This window comes from Panthera tigris, chromosome E1, assembly GCF_018350195.1.
Source record: "Panthera tigris isolate Pti1 chromosome E1, P.tigris_Pti1_mat1.1, whole genome shotgun sequence".
Taxonomy (NCBI): Eukaryota; Metazoa; Chordata; class Mammalia; order Carnivora; family Felidae; genus Panthera; species Panthera tigris.
In genome coordinates, this window is record NC_056673.1 from 10,024,560 (window position 1) to 10,046,487 (window position 21,928).

The 21,928-nt window shown below is 39.8% G+C and overlaps 1 protein-coding gene across 2 annotated transcripts in view; it reads right to left on the reverse strand.

Moving 5' to 3' along the window:
• SPECC1 (sperm antigen with calponin homology and coiled-coil domains 1) overlaps window positions 1-21,612 on the reverse strand; it is a 270,257-nt gene extending 248,645 nt beyond the window's left edge. Inside the window, exons 1-2 of one of the 2 annotated variants that reach the window (XM_042966217.1) lie at window positions 21,387-21,612; window positions 7,538-7,637 (exon numbers count right to left, since the gene is read on the reverse strand). In XM_042966217.1, the coding sequence (XP_042822151.1) occupies window positions 7,538-7,540 (3 nt within the window). In that variant the 5' untranslated portion in view covers window positions 7,541-7,637; window positions 21,387-21,612. The remainder of the gene's footprint in view (window positions 1-7,537; window positions 7,638-21,386) is intronic. The other variant, XM_042966219.1, reaches the window with a different exon arrangement.
• Window positions 21,613-21,928: the final 316 nt, after the last annotated feature.

Below are 21,928 nucleotides of genomic sequence, written 5' to 3' on the forward strand. Positions count from 1 at the left end.
CTCAGGGTGAAGTGCAGTCTGTGCACTGGTCTACAAGGCACCCACACATGCCCTCCTGACCCCTGTGACCATGTCTCCTACCCTGCGCTGGAGTTCCCAGCCTCCTTGCTACCCCCAAACATCAGGAATGTTCTTCCTCAAGGCCTTTGCTCCAGGTGCTTCCCCCACCTGGCATGATTTAACTAATTCCCTTTCCTATCCCAGGGCTTCGCTCAGATGTCACCTCTCAGTAGGACCCTTCATGAGCACTCTTTTGAAAATTCTAACCTATCTCTCCTGGCACGCTGGACCTTACTTACACTATTCTGTTTTTATCTCCATGTTCAGCACTTGTTCCCTTCTAACATGCTATCTCATTTCCTCATTTATCAGGCTTATTGTTTGCGGCCCCCAACTGTACATACGTTCCAGGGGCCAGGAATTTCTGTCTGTTTTTTCACTTGTATATCCAAGCACCTAGAACATGTGGTTTGGGGTATTCGATACCAACAAAATTAGTGGTAGCCCTGAACCAGTTGAGCACAGTTATATCTAAATATAACTAAGTCTATCAGCTGTAGCAACTCCTTTCTAGATATGCCTCCTGAGGCAAGGGAAACAAAAGTAAAAATCAACTATTGAAACTACATCAAAGTAAAATCTTCTCCACACTGAAGGAAACAATCTAAACAAACTAAAAGCCAACCTAAAGAATGGGAAAAGATATTTGCTAATGACATGCCTGGTAAAGAATTAGTTTCTAAAATATATAAAGAACTTATAAAGCTCAACACCCAAAAAATAAATAACCCAAATAAAAAGTGGGCAGAGGACATGAACAGACATTTCTCCAAAGAAGACATACAGATGGCCAACAAACACATAAAAAGATACTCAACATCAGGGAAATGTAAATCAAAACTACAATGAGATATCACACCTGTCAGAATGGCTAATATCAACAACACAAGAAACAACAGGTTGGCAAGGATGTGGAGAAAGGGGAACCCTTTTGCACTGTTGGTGGGCAAACTGAGGCAGCCGCTCTGAAGAACAGTATGGAGGTTCCTCAAAAAGTTAAAAATAGAATTATCCTATAATCCAGCAATTGCACTACCCGGTATTTACCCAAAGAATACAAAACTACGAATTCAAAGGGATACATGCACCCCAATGTTTATAGCTGCAGCATCTACAAAAGCCAAATTAGGGAACCAGCCCAAGTGTCTAATGGCTAATGAATGGATAAAGAAGTTGTGGGATATATGTGTATGGGCGCGCACACACACACACACACACACACACACACACACACAGTGGAATATGACTCAGCTATAAAAAAGAATGAAATCTTGCATTTGCAATGATATGGATGGAGCTAGAGAGTATAATGCTAAGTGAGAAAGTCAGTCAGAAAGACAAATACCATACGATTTCACTCATATGTGAAATTTAATATGGGAATTTCAGAAACAAAACAAATCAGCAAAGGAGGAGGGAGGAAGAGGCAAACCAAGAAACACTCTTAACTATAGAGAACAATGTGATGGACACCAGAGGGGAGGTGGGTGGGGGGATGTGTTAAATAGGTGACGGGGACATTATGGTTATTAGACTTAATCATATACTTATACATATGATTAAGTCTAATAACCTCTTAACTATGGCTACAAAACTGAATACGATTTTAAGAAGTCTAGAAAGAAAAGGTAACAATGTAAAATAATGTTAACTCGACAATAATAACAAGAATTCCCAAAGGGTCACAAATACTGAAGAGTAAGGAGAATGCCAATTATTTTATTATTTTTTTCAGAAAGGCATATTGAAAAATTGTTCCTCAAGGTGAAAAACTGAGAAAGGTGTTTGAAGCATATCGTTTAAAGGTAAAAAGGTAACCAACAGAAGAATTATAAACATATAAGTATATCTTCCAATTAAGAGAGGGGAGGAAGAGAAAAACTGGATCATGTAGCATGAGATATAAATCAGCTTCTAACTGAAAATGAGTAAGAGTTATTTTGCTTCACTCTCCTCTCCTGTGACCATCAACCCAAGTCATAGGGAAGAAAGGCATCATCTCAGATAAAGCAGGAAAATCACCATGGTCCTAAACCACAAACTATGAACATGTGTGCCCAGTTCTGCCTGGATGGAGCTGAGGGACCATGGTCCGAGTTGAGATGTGCCAACTTAGACATCCTGCAGGATACTGATGACCCTGGAAGGTGGGGTCACCATCTCAAAAGCATCTGTGCCCACTGTTACAGTCACCATATCAGAGCAATGTACCACAGTGGGAGGGGAGAGGATGCAGCCCTAGGAGGCTTGGTCCATCCCAACAACCATGGGGAACTGGAGGGAGCCTAAGGAAGAAACCATGGCAACCAGCCACTGTCCCTGTCTGCAGCCTTCTGAACTCAAATCTAATGAAGGAAAGCTCCCTTCCAGGACACAGGGCCACACTGAGAAAAACTGCTGGGAGTACACTCCAGGCCAGGCAGGACAAGGATATTAGGGACACAGGAAAAGAGAAGATCCAGGTAAAAGTAGGGGAGGAAAACATAACCTGTACATCTCACTAAAGCCCAAGGCCATGGACCTGAATACCTGGTGAGAACAAGAGAAGAGAGAACTCAGGAGGCTCAAAGCTGGGAAAGTTATCCTGCCCCACTGCTTCCATCTGGCCTGAGAGCAACAGAAAGGATACATGGTCAATCCCACACTAGGGTATGATAGGAAAAAAAGAAAATATTGAGCAGACCAACACCCCTACAGAGAGTGAAGGCATGTTAGAGAGACAGGCTCATGAAACAGAAGAAAACCAGAACAGCATCTCTGAACAAATAGAAAGACATGAAGTTATATATTGAAAATGTCCATTGTGTACCCGGAAAAGTCAATGCAGAATGGCCAAGAGAGAGATTTTTTTTTTTTTTTATTTTAGGAGAGCACAAGTCGGGGGAGGGGCAGAGGGAGACAGAGAGAGAATCTTAAGCAGGCTTCACACTCAGTGTGGATCCAGACGTGGGCTCAATCCACGGCCCTGGGATCATGACCTGAGTCAAAATCAAGAGTCAACGCCCAACGAACTGAGCCACCCAGGCACCCCTAGGGATTTTTTTTAAGTCCTTTGAGAATCCAGGCAAAATAACCAAGTCACTTACAAGAGGGAAAATTGTCATCAGACTTTGATAGCAGGCAGCAGAGTAACATATTGAAGATACTCATGGAGGAAAACATAAACCAAGGATTTTATAACCAATCAAACAGATTCCCAAGAATAAAGATCAGGGGCACCTGGGTGGCTCAGTCAGTTAAGCGTCCGACTTCAGCTCAAGTCATGATCTCACGGTCTGTGAGTTCGAGCCCCACGTCGGGCTCTGTGCTGACAGCTCAGAGCCTGGAGCCTGCTTTGGATTCCCTCTCTCTCTCTCTCTCTCTCTCTCTCTCTCTCTCTCTCTGCCCCTCCTCTGCTCATGCTGTCTCTCTCTGTCTCAAAATTAAATAAAAACATTATTAAAAATTAAAAAAAAAAAGAATAAAGATCATAGATGAACAGTTTTGAACATGGAAGAACTCAGGAAAAACTATATTGAGGAATCTTCTAGACAACAAGTATTAACCAAGCCAACTATCCAGAGAGGTTTCATTATAAGAACTGATAGTAAGCATTAAATATATATTTACCCAGAAAACTAATGCAAAATGATTAGTAAAGGCAAACAGTTGAATGATTATATATTATGACAATGTAGATTCAGTATATCTATCAAAAAGTACTAGATAAAAATCTAAACCCATAGAATGGAAAATACCTTTCCAAACATGGTATTAACTCCAAAGCCACAAAAAACAGGTTTATAATTTCACTACGTAAAAATCTTTAAACTTTTATATGGTCAAAAACACCATAAACAAATTCAAAAGACAAGCAACACACCACACAAAAATACGCACAACAGTCCTAGTATCACATTGAAGTGTAAAGGGCTCAATAATGAGTTAAAAAATAAGAAAAACAATACAACATAGGAGCGCCTGGGTGGCTCAGTTGGTTAAGCGGCTGACTTCAGCTCAGCTCATGATCTCACGGTTCATGAGTTCAAGCCCCGCATCCGGCTCTTTGCTGTCAGCGCAGAGCCTGCTTCAGACCCTCTCTCTCCCTCTCTCTCTGCCCCTCCCCACCCACAATAAAAATTTAACAAAAACACACCAAAAAAAACTTTTTAAAAAACACACAATATAAATTATTATAAATCTATGTGAGGGGTGCATGAGTGACTCAGTTGGTTAAGCGGCAGCCTCTTGATTTTGGCTCAGGTCATAATCTCGTGGTTCGTGAGATGAAGCCTCACACCGGGTTCCACACTGACAGTGTGTGGAGGCTGCTTCTGATTCTCTCTCTCTCTCTCTCTCTCTCTCTCCCTCTCTCTCTCTCTCCCTCTGACCCTCCCCCCTCACACTCGCTGTCTCTCAAAATAAATAAACTTTAAAATAGATAGATCGATAGATACATATGAAAGCGTTTTCACACTGATTAATAATTTTTAAATACACAGTAAAATAATGACCTTTATTTGCTGTATTTGTCAGGCTGGCAAACATTGATAATACCAAGTGTCAACAAGGGTACGGGGAAATATTTATCACTTAATGGGTATACACTATGAGTAAGGAATTATACTGGATACAAATATAATAATATAATAAGAGATACAAATATAATACAAAAACAATGTTCCTGTCCACAAAGAACTTATATTTTTAGGGCGTGAATAAGGGGAGAGAGGGAAAATTTTTAAACCAGTATGTAATCATTTAAATGCAATTCTGGTGTGCTACAGAGGAGACCTATAGGGTGCTTAGAGAGTGTAGAAGAGGAAGAACCCGATATAATTTGGGCAGAGGTATTCTCAGCCACTGTGAATTGATCACCTTTTTAGGAAAATTGGCAAAATCTTAGATATCCACAATGTTCGTCTCAGTAACTCTACTCCTAAATAGCAAGTCTATCAAAATACATAACTGGGCATATACATACACAAAGTGATGCTTACTGTAGTATTGTTTATAATTAAAAAAAATAATTCAAATCTTTATCAGTAGGATATTGGCTAAAGGGGGGTATATCTAACCATCAAAAAGAATTCAACCATGAAAAAGAATGATACGCCACCAAAAAAGAATAAGATACCTAGGAATAAACCTAACTAAAGAGGTGAAAGGCCTGTACTCTGAAAACTATAAAACACTGATTGATGAAAGAAATTGAAGACGACACAAACGAATGAGAAGACATTCCATGCTCATGGATTAGAAGAACAAATACTGCTAAAATGTCTACACTACCCAAAGGAATCTACGTATTTAATGCAATCTCTATCAAGAGGCCAACAGCATTTTTCATAGAACGGGAACAAACAATCCTAAAATGTGTATGGAACCACAGAAGACGCCGAATAGCCAAAGCAATCTTGAAAAAGGAAAGCAAAGCTGGAGGCATCACAATTTTGGACTTCAAGTTATATTACAAAACTGTAGTAATCAAAACAGCATGGTACTGGCACAAAAGCAGACACCTAGATCCATAGAGCAGAATAGAAAAATCTAGAAACAAACCCACAATTATATGTTCAATGAATCTTTGACAAAGCAAGAAATACTATCCAATGGGAAAAAGACAGTCTCTTCAACAAATGGTGTTGGGACAACTGGACGGCAACATGCAAAAAAATAAAACTGGATCACTTTCTTACACCATACACAAAAATAAATTCAAAATGGATTAAAGACCTAAATGTGAGACCTGCAACCATAAAAATCCTAGAAGAGAGAATAGGCAGTAATTTCTCTGACATTGGCCATAGCTACTTTTTTCTAGATAGGTTCCCTGAGGCAAGGGAAACAAAAGCAAAAATCACCTATTGGGACTACATCAAAATAAAAAGCTTCTGCACAGCAAAGGAAACAATCAACAAAACTAAAAGGCAACCTATGGAATGAGAGAAAGTATTTGTAAATGACATACCTGAATAAGAGTTAGTACCCAAAATATATAAAGAACTTTAAAACTTAGCACCAAAAACCCCCAAATAATCCAATTTAAAGATGGGCAGAATTAATAGAACACTGTATGTTAACTAACTGGAAATAAAATAAAAACTTAAAAAAAAAAATGGACAGAAGACATGAACAGACAATTCCCCAAAGAAGACATCCAGATGGCCAACAGACACATGAAAAGACGTTCGCCATCACTTACCGTCAGGGAAATGCAAATCAAAAACTACAATGAGATGTCACCTCACACCTGTCAAAATGGCCCAAATCAACAACACAGGGAACAACAGGTGTTGGCGAGGATGCGGAGAGAGGGGAACCCTCTTGCACTGTTGGTGGGAATGCAAACTTGTGCAGCCACTCTGGAGAACAGTATAGAGGTTCCTCAATTGCACTATAGGTATATACCCAAAGAACACAAAAACATTTTTCAATAATTCAAAGGGATACAAGCACCCTTTGTTTATAGCAGCATTATCAACAATAGCCAAATTACGGTAACAGCCCAAATATCCGTCAACAGATGAATGGGTATAGAGAGAGAGAGAATAGAATATCACTCAGCCATACAAAAAGAATGAAATCTTGCCATTTGCAGTGACATGGATGGAGCTAGAGAGTATTACGCTAAGCAGTAAGTTAGTCAGAGAAAGACAAATACCATATGATTTCACTCATGTTCAAAAAAGCACTTGTCATGGAATACCTCTAATTTTGCCAATAGTAAAGGAATAAAGTTTTCTTCCTAATCATAAAACACACACACACACACACACACACACACACACACACACACCCTTCACTTAATAAATACGTTTAATATTTTAGTCTTTCCTTTTAGCTTCTGTTCTTTACACTCAAAATGCAGGTTATAAATAAACCCACTTTATATGTGCCTCCTGCCAAAACCCACTTAAAGGAGACTGAACAAACTCTGACCTTGCAGTCCCATTATTATTACAGTCTAAAAGCTAGACTCAGGCTGCAACCACCCTTTCATTTGGAACGCTTGTTAAAATGCCATGCTACGACTCCTCTGAATGAAAACAAACCCTAGAATATGATGTTAGGCTTCCTTTGTTACTACTTATAATGACTAAGTTCTGTGCCTATAATACAGATTTCATTTAATTACTACATATCAAAGGATTTTATATGGTTTTTCTCATTACATCTTAATTCATTTTGTTTAGGATACTGTCACACAGTCTTTTCCAGGTAAAAAGGAGGGAAAGAAATTGAGCAACTGGCTTAAGACGAAGCAATTGGGCAGGAGTGCCAGTCGGCAAAAGAAAAACCTTAGGTCTCCTACGTAGAGGCTGAATCCTGGTTAGTTGTACACTACTCATCTGTAGGGTGAGATGTAAAGCTTGGACAGTCACCTTCAACAGTCATTCACAGTGAGTCATGTCCCACTGCCTTACTATTACCTAACAAAACAGCCTCAGATCTTGTTGTAGCCTTTTTAGTATTCTGAAGCCAATAAAACACTTACCATTCAGCAAGAGAAACAAGTTCTGAAACATTTAATAATTTGCCCACAGCCAATGAACATTTCCACTGCAAAGCTTCTTTCCAGATCCTTTACTATTTCTCTACAGAGTTAGAAAATTGGAAAAACATTAGAGTTATAAGATGAATAGTTTATGAGTTCAGTTAGCACAGTTTAAGTCCAAATATTTATTAAGTGCCTCTTCTGCTCTAGAAACTATGCTAACCACTGTGAATATAAAAATGGAAAAGCTACTAGCTTGGCCCCCAAGAAGTCCCGTCCTGTAGGGGAGACACAGCTCACAAATTACTATCATACTAAACTCTACCTCCTTAACTTTCACCAATAGGAGCAGTTATGACTATGAATGACTACTTTAATTCAGTACATTATCTTCCCACTCTTCCCACTTAGAATTTATCTATATTTCTTTTTTTTTTTCAATATTTTTTTTTGAGACAGAGGGAGACAGAGCATGAGCAGGGGAAGGGCAGAGAGAAAGGGAGACACAGAATCTGAAACAGGCTCCGGGCTCCGAGCCGTCCGCACAGAGACCGACGCGGGGCTCGAACTCACAGACCGTGAGTTCTGTGAGTCGGTCGCTTAACCGACTGAGCCACCCAGGCGCCCCGAATTTATCTACATTTCTAAATACAATTCCTACTAAAAGGAAGCAGGACTCCTTGGAAAAATAGCTGGTTCCAGGTATGGACTATGGGATTAACAAAAGAGTCTGGGATATCTTGTGGGGGCCTAGAAATCAAGGAGCTGCCCAAAGACTAAAAGGACCATGTCACACGGACAATGGGGTGAACCTGAAGGAGCTCAATTTGACTTATTTGGGACAATTTCAACAACAACAACAAAATGACAATAGTGAACTATAAGACACTGATTAAAACATGTATTGATACTAAAAAAAGAATAAAAGGACAGAAAGACAAAGCTCTTCTTTACAGAATGAAAGAGCTAATCAATGTAAAGGAAATGACAGCATTATGGGGGGAATCGCCCCCTAAAATCTTATAAATCTTATATATGCACCAAAACATGCTAAAACCATTGACTGAAAGGTTGTTGGTCGGGGAAGAAGATGTTCACATGACGTCAAGGTTTCACTCCACAATGTATCAATTACAGAAAGGAAGACAAAGTGATCGAACTTACCATGACTACCTGGTGGGCCACCTAACAGTGCCTGCCTCTTAAGGTGATGTGATGAGACACCCAGCATCACCTACCTAGCCTTCTTGTTGAAACTGTTTGCTAAATCATGAGGAAGGATTAGACAAATTCAAATGTGGGACGCTCTATTGGGCAACTTGCCTCTTAAAAGAAAATTCGCCTTCATAAAGAGCAAAACTAACTTTAAAAAAAAAAAAAAAAGGAAGAGAAAAAGGCATGGACTTAGGCTTCTGGGAAGATGGGACAGGCATACTTTTCCCTATTCTTTATACTAAGTACAACTAAAATCCATAGACGCGACACAGAAAATAAATATAAGAAGGTTCTGAAAGGTGAAAAGGAGAAGACAAACCGTTTAAGGAACTCAGGGCCCAAGGAACAACACAGTGGCAAGTTGCCTGGGTTTCCTTTCTGTGTCACGTAAACCAGACTGGGAGCTGAAGGAGTGGGCAACCTGGAAATACGACAGGGCACAAACGTATTTGTTGGCTGCTGTTCCAGCCAAAGGACCAGGAAAGGAGTAGTTTAACAAGACACAACATTCAGACAATAAATGCTCTACTCCAGCCAGAAGAAATAGCCAATGAACATAAAACAGTAGAAGTCAAAAGAATAGAGCTTCAAAGACCTGTGCGACTGTAATAAAAGACCTAACGCTTAAGTCATCAGGGTATAGGAAAGAGACAAAGAGGTGGGAAGCTGAAAAAGTATTTAAAAAAAAATAATAGCTGAAAACTTTCTGAATTCAGCAAAAGACTTAAATCTACATATTAAAAAAGAATGAAACCCAAACTGAGAAGCCCAAAGAAATCCACATCAAGACATAGTCTTCATCCTAAAAGACTAGAAGACACCAAATTCTAAAAGACAAAAAAAACTTGAAAACAGTGAAAGAAATAATATTTGCCTATAGGGAAAAAATAATTCTGGGGCGCCTGGGTGGCTCAGTCAGTTGAGTCTCCAACTCTTGATCCTAGGGTCCTGGGATCAAGCCCCACGTTGAGCTCCATGCTGAGTGCAGAGCCTGCTTAAGATTTAAGATTCTCTCCCTCTCTCTCTCCCTCTACCCCTCTGCCCTACTTGCACTCTGTCTCTAAAATAAAAGAAAAAAAATAATTCAAATAACAGCAGATTCCTCACCAGAAACCATGGTGGACAGAAGGAAGAAATACATATTTCAGGCACTAAAAGAAAAGAACTATCAACCCAGAATCCTATCCAGAGAAAATATCCCTTAGGAATCAAAGGGAAATCAAGACATTCTCAGATTAAATAAATAAATAAGAGAATGTGTTGCTAGCAGACTTATCCCAAAACTATGTCTAAAGGAAGTTCTTGCAACAGAAAGAAAATGATAAAAGAAGGCATCTAGGACCATCAAGAATAAATTTTAAAAATGAGTGTAATTATAATAAAATTTCCGTCTCCTCTTAAGACTTCTAAATTATGTTTGCGGGTTGAAACAAAAATTATAATCCTGCCTGATGGGGTTCCGAATGTAGATAGAAAAGTACAAATGAGAAGAGTAAAGAGGGGTGAGGTTTTTGCACTTCACTCCAAATGGTAAGGTAATCACACTAGTAGACTGTGATAAGTCATATATATAATGTAATACTTAGATGACCACTAACAACAGTGTGTAAAAAGTTACAATCAAAACACTTTAGGTAAATCAAGATGGAATTCTAAAAAAATTCTAATATAATACACAGGAAAAGACAGAAAAAATGAAAGAAAAAACCCATAGAGAACAAACATATTAAAATAAATAAAATGGTAGACTTAAGCCATAACATATCAATAATTACATAAATGTAAATTATCTAATTATACCAATCAAAACATAGAGATAAGCAGAGTGGATTTAAAAATATGTCTATGAGAAATTCACTTCAAATATAAAAATACAGGCTGGTTGAAATTAGAAGAATGGTAAAAGATATATCAAGCAAACATAAATCGAAAGAAAGCAGATAAAATAGACTTCTGAACAAAGAAAAATTCTAGAGACAGAGAGGGATGAAAGGATCAACCTGCCAGAAGACACAGAAGCCCTCCTAAGGTATGAACAAATATTAGACACTAACTTCAGAAACTATTCAAATAAGCCAGAATTTGATTGAATTAGTTTTTAAAGCAACTTATGCCCTAGGGCATTGTTGAAAATAATAGGGCAACCGGCCAACAATTAGTGGAGTTCAGTAGCTGGGTATAGAGCAGGAAAGAAAGGAAGAGAGCTGTACCAATACCACTGTCATTCGAGGGTGACTGTGGGCATACCCAAAGCTGGGCCTCCCTGAGGAGCAATGTCAGAAGATTTAACACTGCCGGAGGGAAACAGACTTCACTAAAATAGTCCCTGAACAAATAAACAGGCAAATAAAAACAAGAAGCTCCAGAGGGGGAAATCAGTACCCCGAGTTCCTAAAACATAGTACCTAAAAGGTCTAGTTTCCAACAACAACAAACTTATGATGCGTGAAAAGAAACAGGGAGGTATGACTCATACTTTCTGTGGTTAGGACAGGGGAGGGTACAGGGGAGAAAAAGCAGGCAAGAGAAACTGCAAATGAGAGTGAACAGATACCAGCATTAATAGAAAAAGACTTCAAAACAACCATTATATATATATGTTCACAGAATTAAAGGAAAGCGTAGTGAAAGAAATAAAGGAAGGAATAACAATATCATATCAAATAGAGACTATCAATAAAAAGATGAAAATTAGATAGAAAAAAATGAAAACTCTGAAGTTGAAAAGTATAACTACAATAAAACTCACTAGAGGGGTTCAACAGCAGATGCGAACTGGCAGAAGAACTAATAGTGAACTTGAAGATAGATCAACAGACATTATTCAAGTTGAAGGACAAAAAGGGAAAAAATAGAAAAAAGCAAAACAGATTCTCAGAGTAATATGAGATATCATTAAACACACCAACATACACATAATGGGAGTACCAAGATAGGAGATACAAAAAGGAGAGGAAAACATATCGGAAGATATAATGGCTGAAATCTTCCCAAATTAATTGAAAAAACAATGACCTCTACATTCAGGAAGCTCAACAAACTCCAAGCAGGATAAACTCCAAGCAGGATAAACTCAAAAAGATCCACAAACAGGCACAGTATAGTAGAAATGCTGCACATCAAAAACAAAGAGAAAAATCTATAGAACAGCAAGAGAAAAACAAGTGGGCATTTACAGTGGAACCATAATAAGATTAACAGCTGACTTCTCATCAGAAACAATGAAAGCCAGAAGGTAATGGAATAACAAATTCAAACTACTCAAAGAAAAAAAATTGCCAACTAGGAATTCTATATCCAGCAAAATTCTTTCAAACATAAAGATGAAATAGGGCATATGCCCAGAGGAATGAAAAGTACAATCTCTTGAAGAGATAGTTCATATATCCATGTTCCTAGCAGCATTCTTCACAGTAGCCTAAAAGTGCAAGCAACTCAAATGTCAGATGAATGGACGAAGAAGATGTGATATACACCTAAATGACATATTATTCAGCCTTAAAAAGAAAGTCAAGTCTACAACATGAATCAAACTTGAAAACATTATGCTAAGTGAAATAAGCCAGATACAAAAGGACAAATACTGTATAATATACTTTATATGAGGTACCTGGAGCAGCCAAAATCACAGAGACAGAAAAAGAATGCTGATTGCCATCTAGGGCTGGAGGTGGGGGGGAGGTGGGGATGAGGAGTTACTGTTAAACGGCTATAGAATTTCAGTTTTTGAAGATGGAGAATTCTGGGGATAGATGCTGGTGATAGCTGCACAACACTGTGAGCATACTTAATATCACTAAACTGTACACTTAAAAATAGTTAAGATGGGGGGCACCTGGGTGGCTCAGTCGGTTAGGCGTCCGACTTCGGCTCAGGTCGTGATCTCACGGTCCGTGAGTTCGAGCCCCGCGTCGGGCTCTGTGCTGACGGCTCAGAGCCTGGAGCCCGTTTCGGATTCTGTGTCTCCCTGTCTCTCTCTGCCCCTCCCCTGTTCATGCTCTGTCTCTCTCTGTCTCAAAAATAAATAAACGTTAAAAAATAAAATAAAAAAAATAGTTAAGATGGTAAATTTTGTTACGGGGATTTTACCATAATACAAAAATTGGGGGGAGGGGGGTGAAGGTGAAATAAATATTTTCCCAGATAAAACCCGAGAGAATTTGTTGCTAGTGTACCTGCCTTACAAGAAATACCAGAGGAAGCTTTTCTAGGTGAAAGCAAGTAAACCCAGAAGGTAATTCAAATTCACACACAAAAAATCAAAAAGCACCATAAGGTAATTAAGTAATTATAAATAACAGCAAAAGTGCACATTTTTCTCCTTTCTTCTCTGGATTTAAAAAACAATTATATAAAATATATTCATATAATGTATTGTTAGACATATAATGTGTACAAATGCATGTGGAATCTATCTGCCAACAACTGTATGAAACAGATGGGTTTTGGTAAAGCTGTATGGAGCTAAGGAAGTTACTATAGTTGGTTAAAGTAATAATTATAACAATGTATGGTTGGATTTGTAATATTAACAGATGCAATATACATAATTTTGATACAACAAAAAGTGAAAGTAGAATAGAGCTCTACAGGAGTAACATTTCTATACCTCATTGGAATTAAATTAGTATAAATCTGAAGTCAATTCTGATAAGTTATCAGAATATAACTCAAAGAGATAAGGTGAAAAAAATCATTAAAGGAAAGAAAAGGTTTGTATTTATTTCCTAGGGCTGCAGTAACAAACTACCACAAATTGAGGGGCTGAAAAGAACAGAAATTTATTCTCTTCCAGTTTGGGAGGATAAAAGTCAGAAATCAAGGTGTCAGCAGGGCATGGTCCCTCTGAAGGCTCTAGGACAGAGTCCTTCCTCGCCTCTTCCACCTTCTTGTGGTTCCCAGTTATCATATGTGTTCCTTGGCTTGTACTTGCGTCTCTGCCTCTGTCTTCGCATGCCTTCCGCCTTCTTCCTTTTGTGTGTCTCTGCATATACTCTTCCCTTATTACAATGACACTAGTCATTGCATTTAGGGCCCTCAATCCAGAATGATTTCATCTCAAGATCTTCAACTAGTCAACTCACTGAAATGTTACACGAAAAAGCACTCAATGCAAAAGGAAGCAGTGAAAGGAGTAACAAAGGAACAAAAGAAGATGAGATATAGAAAACAAAAAGTAAAATGGCAGACGTAAATCCAGCTATTACAATAACAATATTAAATGTGAATGGATTAAACATGGCAATAAAAGGGAAGATACTGTCAGACTGGATAAATAAAATACATGATCCAACTACATGCTATCTTCAGGAAATACACTTTAGATACAAAGATACAAATGGATTGGAATAAATGGATAAAAAATATATATCATGCAAACAACAACCACAAGAAAGTTTGGGTATCTATGCTAATATCAGATGAATACTCTGGTTTCTCTTCAGATCGTATAAATCATTCGCCTTTTACTAATATCAGATGAAATAGACATGAAATAAAAATGTTACTAGATATAAAGACATAATAAGAGAGTCAATTCATCAGAAGACATAACAATTATATATGCACTTAATAATGGAGCACCAATATACATGAATCAAGAAGTTACAGAAATGAAGGGAAAAACAGTTCAATGACAGTAGCTAAAGACTTCAATATCCACTTTTAATAATAGACAAAACTAGGCAGAATCTCAACAAGGAAATAGATCTGAAAAACACTCTGAACCAATTAGAACACTAGATCTATAGAATGCTCAACCCAAGACAGTGGAATATACATTCTGCTCAAGTGCACATAGAACATTCTCAAAGACACACTGTGTGCTAGGCCATAAAACAAACCTCAATAAATTTAAAAGGACAAAAATATTCCAAAAATGTTGTCTAACCAAAATGGAATGTAGTCAGAAACCAAGAGCAGAAAAAATATTTGGGAAACTCACAAATACATAAAAATTAAACAACATACTCCTAAATAACCAACGGGTCAGAAAAGAAATCAAAAGAGAAATCAGAAAATACTTTGATATGAATGAAAATGAAGAATTAACATACCAAAACGTATGGGATGCCACGATAGCAGTGCTGAGAGGGAAACCGACAGCTGCAAGTATCTATGTTAATGTTCGAAGGCAGGGAAGAGACAAGTAAGTATCTCCCAAACTGAGTAGGCATTTTGAGACTGGAAAACAAAAAAGACAACCCCATACAGTTTAGAGAGTTTTATTCAGGGTAATTAACTGACAGGAGGGATTGGGCAGACAATGATCCAATCAGCTGTGCAGCTATTCTCTGCAAAGTCCTGACCTTCATCTACAGATTTTATAGAATGAGGGGGTGTACAGAAGGGTGCTGTAGTGAGATCAAAGGGTTCCCATGCATTTCAAAGGGTTTGCATGCACCTAATTGACATCTAACATTTAATTAGGCCTCGTGGCACCACCTATGCCTCAGGAAGGGAAGAGACTATTTTATCTTTTTACCAAACTTGAGGAGGGACAAAGCAAGCCACCCCCATCCCAGCCTTGGCGGGCATTTCTAAGGTATGTCTATTAATCTCCAAGAGAACATGTAGCTCCAAGAGAGGTCATTGAGTGAACATGAACAAGACAGAGGGCCAAAGATGGAGTCGGTATTGCCAGCATGCCTACAGTTAAAAGGAAAGATCTCAGATCAATAACTTAATCTTTCACCTTAAAACACTAAAAAAAGAAGAGTAAACTAAACCTAATGCACACAGAAGGAAGTAAATAATAGGTTAGAGCAAAAAATAATGAAATAGAGAACAGAAAAACAATAGAGAAGATAAGTAAAACTGGAAACGCTTCTTTTAAAAGACCAAGAAAATTGACAAGCCTTTAGTTAGACTGATCAAGAAAAAAATGAGAGACAATTCAAATTACTAGAATCAAAAATGAAAGAAGGGGTATTACCAACAACCTTACGGAAATAAAAAGGATTATGAAGGAATACTATGAACAAACGTATGCCAACAAATTAGATAAGTGAAATGGAAAAATTTCTAGCAAGACACCATACCAAAACTGACTCAAGAACAAATAAACAATGTGAACAGAGCTATGACAAGTGAAAAGATCGAATTGGTAATGAAAAATTGTCCACAGAGAAAAGCTAGGCCCATATTTCACTGCTGAATTGTACTAAACAAGAATTTTAAATATCAATTCTTCACAAACTGTTCAAAAAAAAAAAAAAATAGAAGAAAAAGCAACACTTCCCCTCATCTTATGAGACCAGTATTATCCTAATACCAAAATCAGATAAAGACGTCACAAAAAACTACAGATCCGTAGCTCTTCTGAATATGGATATATAAAAATCCTTAAGAAAATATTAGCAAACCAATTCTAGCAACATTTAAAAAAAAATGTATACCATTGACCAAGTGGATTTATCCCAGGAATTCAAGTTGGTTGAACATCGAAAACTCAATTAATCATTTCAATAGAGTATATATATATATATTTTATTATTATTATTATTTTTTAACGTTTATTTATTTTTGAGACGGAGAGAGACAGAGCATGAACAGGGGAGGGGCAGAGAGAGAGGGAGACACAGAATCAGAAGCAGGCTCCAGGCTCCGAGCCATCAGCCCAGAGCCCGACGCGGGGCTCGAACTCACGGACCGCAAGATCATGACCTGAGCTGAAGTCGGACGCTTAACCGACTGAGCCACCCAGGCACCCAATAGAATATATTTTAAAATCAGATGATCATCTCAATAGACATAGGAAAAAAGCATTTACAAAATCCAAACTCTTTCCTGATAAAAACACTCAACAAACTAGAGAGGAACTTCCTCAACCTGCTAACAATCATCTTCTAAAAACCCACAGCCTACATCATCCTTAATTGTGAAAGACTGGATGCACCCTCCCCCCCCCCCCCCCCCCCCCAGGATCAGGAATAAGACAAAGATGTCTTCTCTGCCACTTCTATTCAACATAGTACTGGAGCTTCTGGTCAGGGCATTTAGGCAAGAAAAAACACCCGGATTGGAAAAGAAGAAGTACAATTACTTATATTCAGAGATTTACATGATCCTGTATTTAGAAAATCTTAAGTAAAAGGGGTGCCTGGGTGCTTCAGTTTGTTAAGCTTCCAACTTCAGCTCAGGTCATGATCTCACGGTTCGTGAGTTTGAGCTCCGCATCAGGCTCTGTGCTGACAGCTCAGAGCCTGGAGCCTGCTTCAGATTCTGTGTCTCCCTCTCTCTCTCTCTCTCTCTCACTGCCCTTCCTCCACTCATGCTCGCTCTCTCTCTCTCTCTCTCTCTCTCTCAAAAAGTAGATAAACATTACAAACAAATTTTTTTAAAAAAATAAAATCTTAAATAAAACACACCACACACACACACACACACACAAAAGGGGCACCTGGGTAGTTCAATCAGTTAAGAGTCTCATGCTCTACTGACTGAGCTAGCCGAGAAGTTTAGCCCAGTCAGTTAAGTGTCCAACTCTTGATTTCAGCTCAGGTCATAATCACATGGTTCATGAGTCCAAGCCCCTCATCAGGCTCTGTGCTGACAGTGCAGAGGTTGCTTGGGATTCTCTGTCTCCCTCTCTCTCTCTCTCCCCCTCTCCCATGCATGTGCATGCATACATGCTCCCCCCCCTCAAAAATAAATAAACATTTAAAAAATAATTTTTTCCAAAAGCACAACAAAAATAAAGATAAATTAGACTACGCCACAATTAAAAACTTCTCTGCCTACAAGAACACCATCAAAAAAGTGAAAAGACAACCTACAGGATGGAAGAAACTACTTGTAAATCAGATACCGATAAGGGTTTCATATCCAGAATATATAAACAGCTCCAACAACAACAACAACAAAGAACAACTCAATTTTAAAATGAGCAAAGGACTTGAATATCTTTCTCTAAAAAGATATATAAATGGCCAAACATGACATGAAGAGATGCTCAATGTGTATCACAGAAACATAAACCAAAACCGCAATGAGATGAGACTCCCCACCCACTAGGCTAGAATTAAAAAGTTTCTGACTTTTTTTAACAAACATTGACAAGGATGTGGAAAAATCAAAACCCTCATTCACAGCTGGTGAGAATGTAAAATGGTGCAGCCACATCTTAAAACAGTCTCGCGGCTCCTCAAATGGTGAAACATAAACTTACCACATGACCCAGCAATTGTCCTCCTAGGTATGTACATGCCTGCCCCCAAAGAAAACATATGTCCACATAGGAACTTGTAAAGGGGTATTTATAGCAGCATTATTTACAATAGCAAAGGCGGTAACAACTCAAACGCACGTCAAATGACAAATGGAGAAACAACATGTGGTATATCCATACACTAGAATACTACCTGCCCATAAAAAGGAATGCCATACTGCTTCATGCTACAACATGGATGACCGTTGAAGACATTATGCCAAGTGAAAGAAGTCAGTGACAAAAGACAATTGTAGGATTCCTTTCGATTTAAGGGGAAACGCAAGTACAATGAGGAAGACTTTGTGTATCACAGGGTGGGACCTGCAGAGAATGGGAAACAGTCGGCATAGGCTCTGAGAGAAGCCTGGGTCTGACCTCCCCCACCCCGGGACACACAGAACAGTGCGGTTGCTGGTCTCTAGGGAGGGAATGGTGCTTCGCTGGTGAAAGTATGAAGAAGCCAGAGAACTGAATTTGGGAAGAAACCACCCCTGTCACAACAAGAAACACCACCAAGAAACCACCCCGTCACAAATTGCACCCGTAGTCAATCCTGACAGCGGCTAACTACGCATCCTCCACCAAGAGAAAACAAAACAAAATAAGCTTTGATTACCATCCTTGCTCCTTGGACTCTACGCTGAGACAAATAGCACAGAGCGTCTAGTTCAAGGCCAGTCCTGCTCCTACCTTCTCCATCCTTCCCTCCACTTGAGCTCCTTCATCTCCTTTCTATTCATTCCTTTCCATTCTGGCTGATCCAGTCCAGTCCTTCAGAATCCTTTTTTTTTTTTTTTTTTTAGAGAAAGAGAGAGCGATTGAGAGCTTTCAAGAGTGGGGAAGAAGGGCAGAGGGAGGGAGGGAGGGAGGGAGAGAGAGAGAGAGAGAGAGAGAGAGAGAGAGAGAACCTTAAGCAGGCTCCATGCTCATCATGGAGCCCAACGCGGGATTTGATCCCATGATCTTGAGATCATTACCTGAGCCGAAATCAAGAGTCGGTGGTTCAACCAACCGAGCGACCAAGGCACCTCCAGAATCCTCTTCTTGTTCCTACTTTTAAAGGCTGGAGTTTCCCAGGAGTCTAACCTTGGTTCTCTTCTCCATCCTACTTCTTCCCAGGCAATCTCACCCACTCTCATGGTTTTAACTTCCAAGAACAGACTTGTCTTCCCAAATATGTATCTACCTTACACCAGAGACCTACATTTCCAGCTGCAGAATAGACACATCCACCACATCCACATGGATGCCACACTTAAAATGGATCATTTCCTCCAGACCCTGTCTTAGTTTGGGTTCTCCCAAATCTACCCCTTTAAGGTAAGGGTTTGAGAACAAACTGATTATTTGGGAGGTGATCCCAGAAAACTCGGGCAGAGGAGCAAGATGGCGAAGAAACGAATGAAAGTGTGCTTCATCAAGCAAGTTACCAGTGTGGGTACCTAAAGCTTAATCCCACTGAGGAACTCTGGGAACCAGCATATAAAATACCCACATCAGCACTCTACCACTGGAGAAGAAAGGAGCCGGGGTAGTCCTACACCAACTCCATTATCCTTGGTTGAAGGCTTCTGGGGAGTTGGAAGGGTGTTGATTCCCTGGCACTTTTACTCTGCTGTTCTGGGTTGCAACACGGGCACCAGAAAATCGTCAGCCAAAGAAACGCAGGTGCTAACAATGGGAGGTCAGGCCAGTGTTCACAGAAGTGGTGAGGGGAAGGGAATATGAGCAGCGTACCCACATTTCTACTACCCATTCAAACCCAGAGCTCCTCCTGGATCCCCTCTTGTGGTTGGTATCACCCAGCCCAGAGAAACATGGTGTCAAAACCAGCTCTTCTCAGGGGCGCCTGGGTGGCTCAGTCGGTTAAGCAGCCGACTTCAGCTCGGGTCATGATCTCGCGGTCCGTGAGTTCAAGCCCCGCGTCGGGCACTGTGCTGACAGCTCAGAGCCTGGAGCCTGTTTCAGATTCTGTGTCTCCCTCTCTCTGACCCTCCCCCGTTCATGCTCTGTCTCTCTCTGTCTCAAAAATAAATAAAAACGTTAAAAAAAAATTTAAAAAAGCCAGCTCTTCTCTCTCTTTCACCCCTCCACCCAGGACCCTGAAGATTCTACACCCTGAGTGGTACGTCCTCTTCTTTCTTGGCATCCCCACTGCGAAAGCCTTGGTGTCTAACTGGATTTCCTACACTCTGCCTCCTCCTTCTCTCATCTACCCACTAAAAAAATTGCTAGCATGAACATTCTAAAATGCAAATCCATTTACACACGATGTTAAAAATACTTCAATGCTTATATAAGGTAGCTGGAATAATCAAACTCGTAGAGACAAGTGAGCAGAAAGATGGATGCCAGGGGGACTGGGGAGAGGGAATGGGGAGTTATTGTTGAAAGCGGGACAGAGTTTCAGTCTGGGAGGACAGAAAAGTTCTGGAGATGGGTGATGGAGGTAGTTGTATGACAACATGAACATCCTTAATGCCGCTGAACTGCACACTGAAAATGGTTAAGATGGTAAATGTTATGTGCACTTTACCACAATAAAAAAAAAAATGTGAATCCTTCCTTGGCTCCCACTGCCTACAGAATAAAGCCCCAGCATCTTCACATGACACATCAGTCTCCGTTCTCTAGTCCTTGCCTGTCCCTCCAGCCTCATCTCCTACCATCCCGGCTTTGAGCTTCACCTCCCAGCATTTCCAACTACTCGTGGTTTCCAGAATACATCTTGCGTTTCCATGACTGTTTCCCACTGCACTTTCTGGTTTCTCTTCCCAGAGTACCACTCACGCCCCTGACTACGAGCAACTTCTCTTCATTCCTCACAACTCATTCATGCATCTGTTCAATAATTATTCACTGGGTCTGGGACCCCCACCTTAGGAAACAGCAGTGGGAAAAGCAGGGTGGGAACAAGTGATTTCAAGTGACAGTGTGTGCAAGGTCCTTGAGAAGCATCTAAGAAGGGGGTCTAGCCTCAGGTGGGAAAGTCAATCTCCACATGTGAGGGACCCTCTGATAGGGTTACCCCCTCTCCTTGATGCTGCTTCTGAGCCTTGTACGTTCTTCTAATTTCTGCCCGTGCCACATTGTTTATAATCATTTTATAAAGCTTCTGTATTAGTCATGATTCTCTAGGCCGCAAGTGACATTAAACCAATCTGAACTAGCTTTACCAAAAAAAGAGGGAGGAATTATCAGCTTCTATGAATAAACCACGGGAAGTACCGAGGTAGACGTGGTCTATGGAACAAGCGAATCTGGGACCACCCACTCGCCAGGCCTTTCTGTGTGTTACCTTCATTCTCTCAGTGGGAGTCACAGATTCAGGCAGCATGAGATTCACTTAATTAATTAATTTCACAAATATCACAGCCTATCAATTCTGAGACACACATTATAATATCCCCGAAAACAGCATACCTCTTACGGTTGCCATTGGCCGTCAGCGCCGAGGTCTGGATGTGTGCAAAATCAGGCAGTTAAAGAAGCAGCTCACCAGAAAGCATGGTGACTTGGTCTGCATCCCAGGTGGCCTCACGGATAACTGCAATCCTATAATATTTCACTCTACAAACCAGGCAAGGGTGTTCAAAGAAGGGATGTGAGTCCTGGTTGCTTAATCGACACCTTCCGGTGACACCTGCAGCTAAGATCGAGGACATTGTCAGCATCAAATTTGCAGCATGGGTATCACAAGCTCAAAAGGAAATCCTGGAGAAAACTGAGGAATGCTTTTACAACCAACACATTACCAGTGTTCCTGATGGCAGAGGGGATGTTAACTGTGAAAAAAATCACAGACACGAATGACTTGAATGACTTGGAACGAAAAAGCGATTCAAAAGGGAAAATCTAGGGGCGCCTGGGTGGCTCAGTTGGTTAGGGGTCCGACTCTTGATTTTGGCTCAGGTCACGGTCTCATGGTTTGTGAGATCAAGCCCCGCATCGGGTTCTGTACTGAC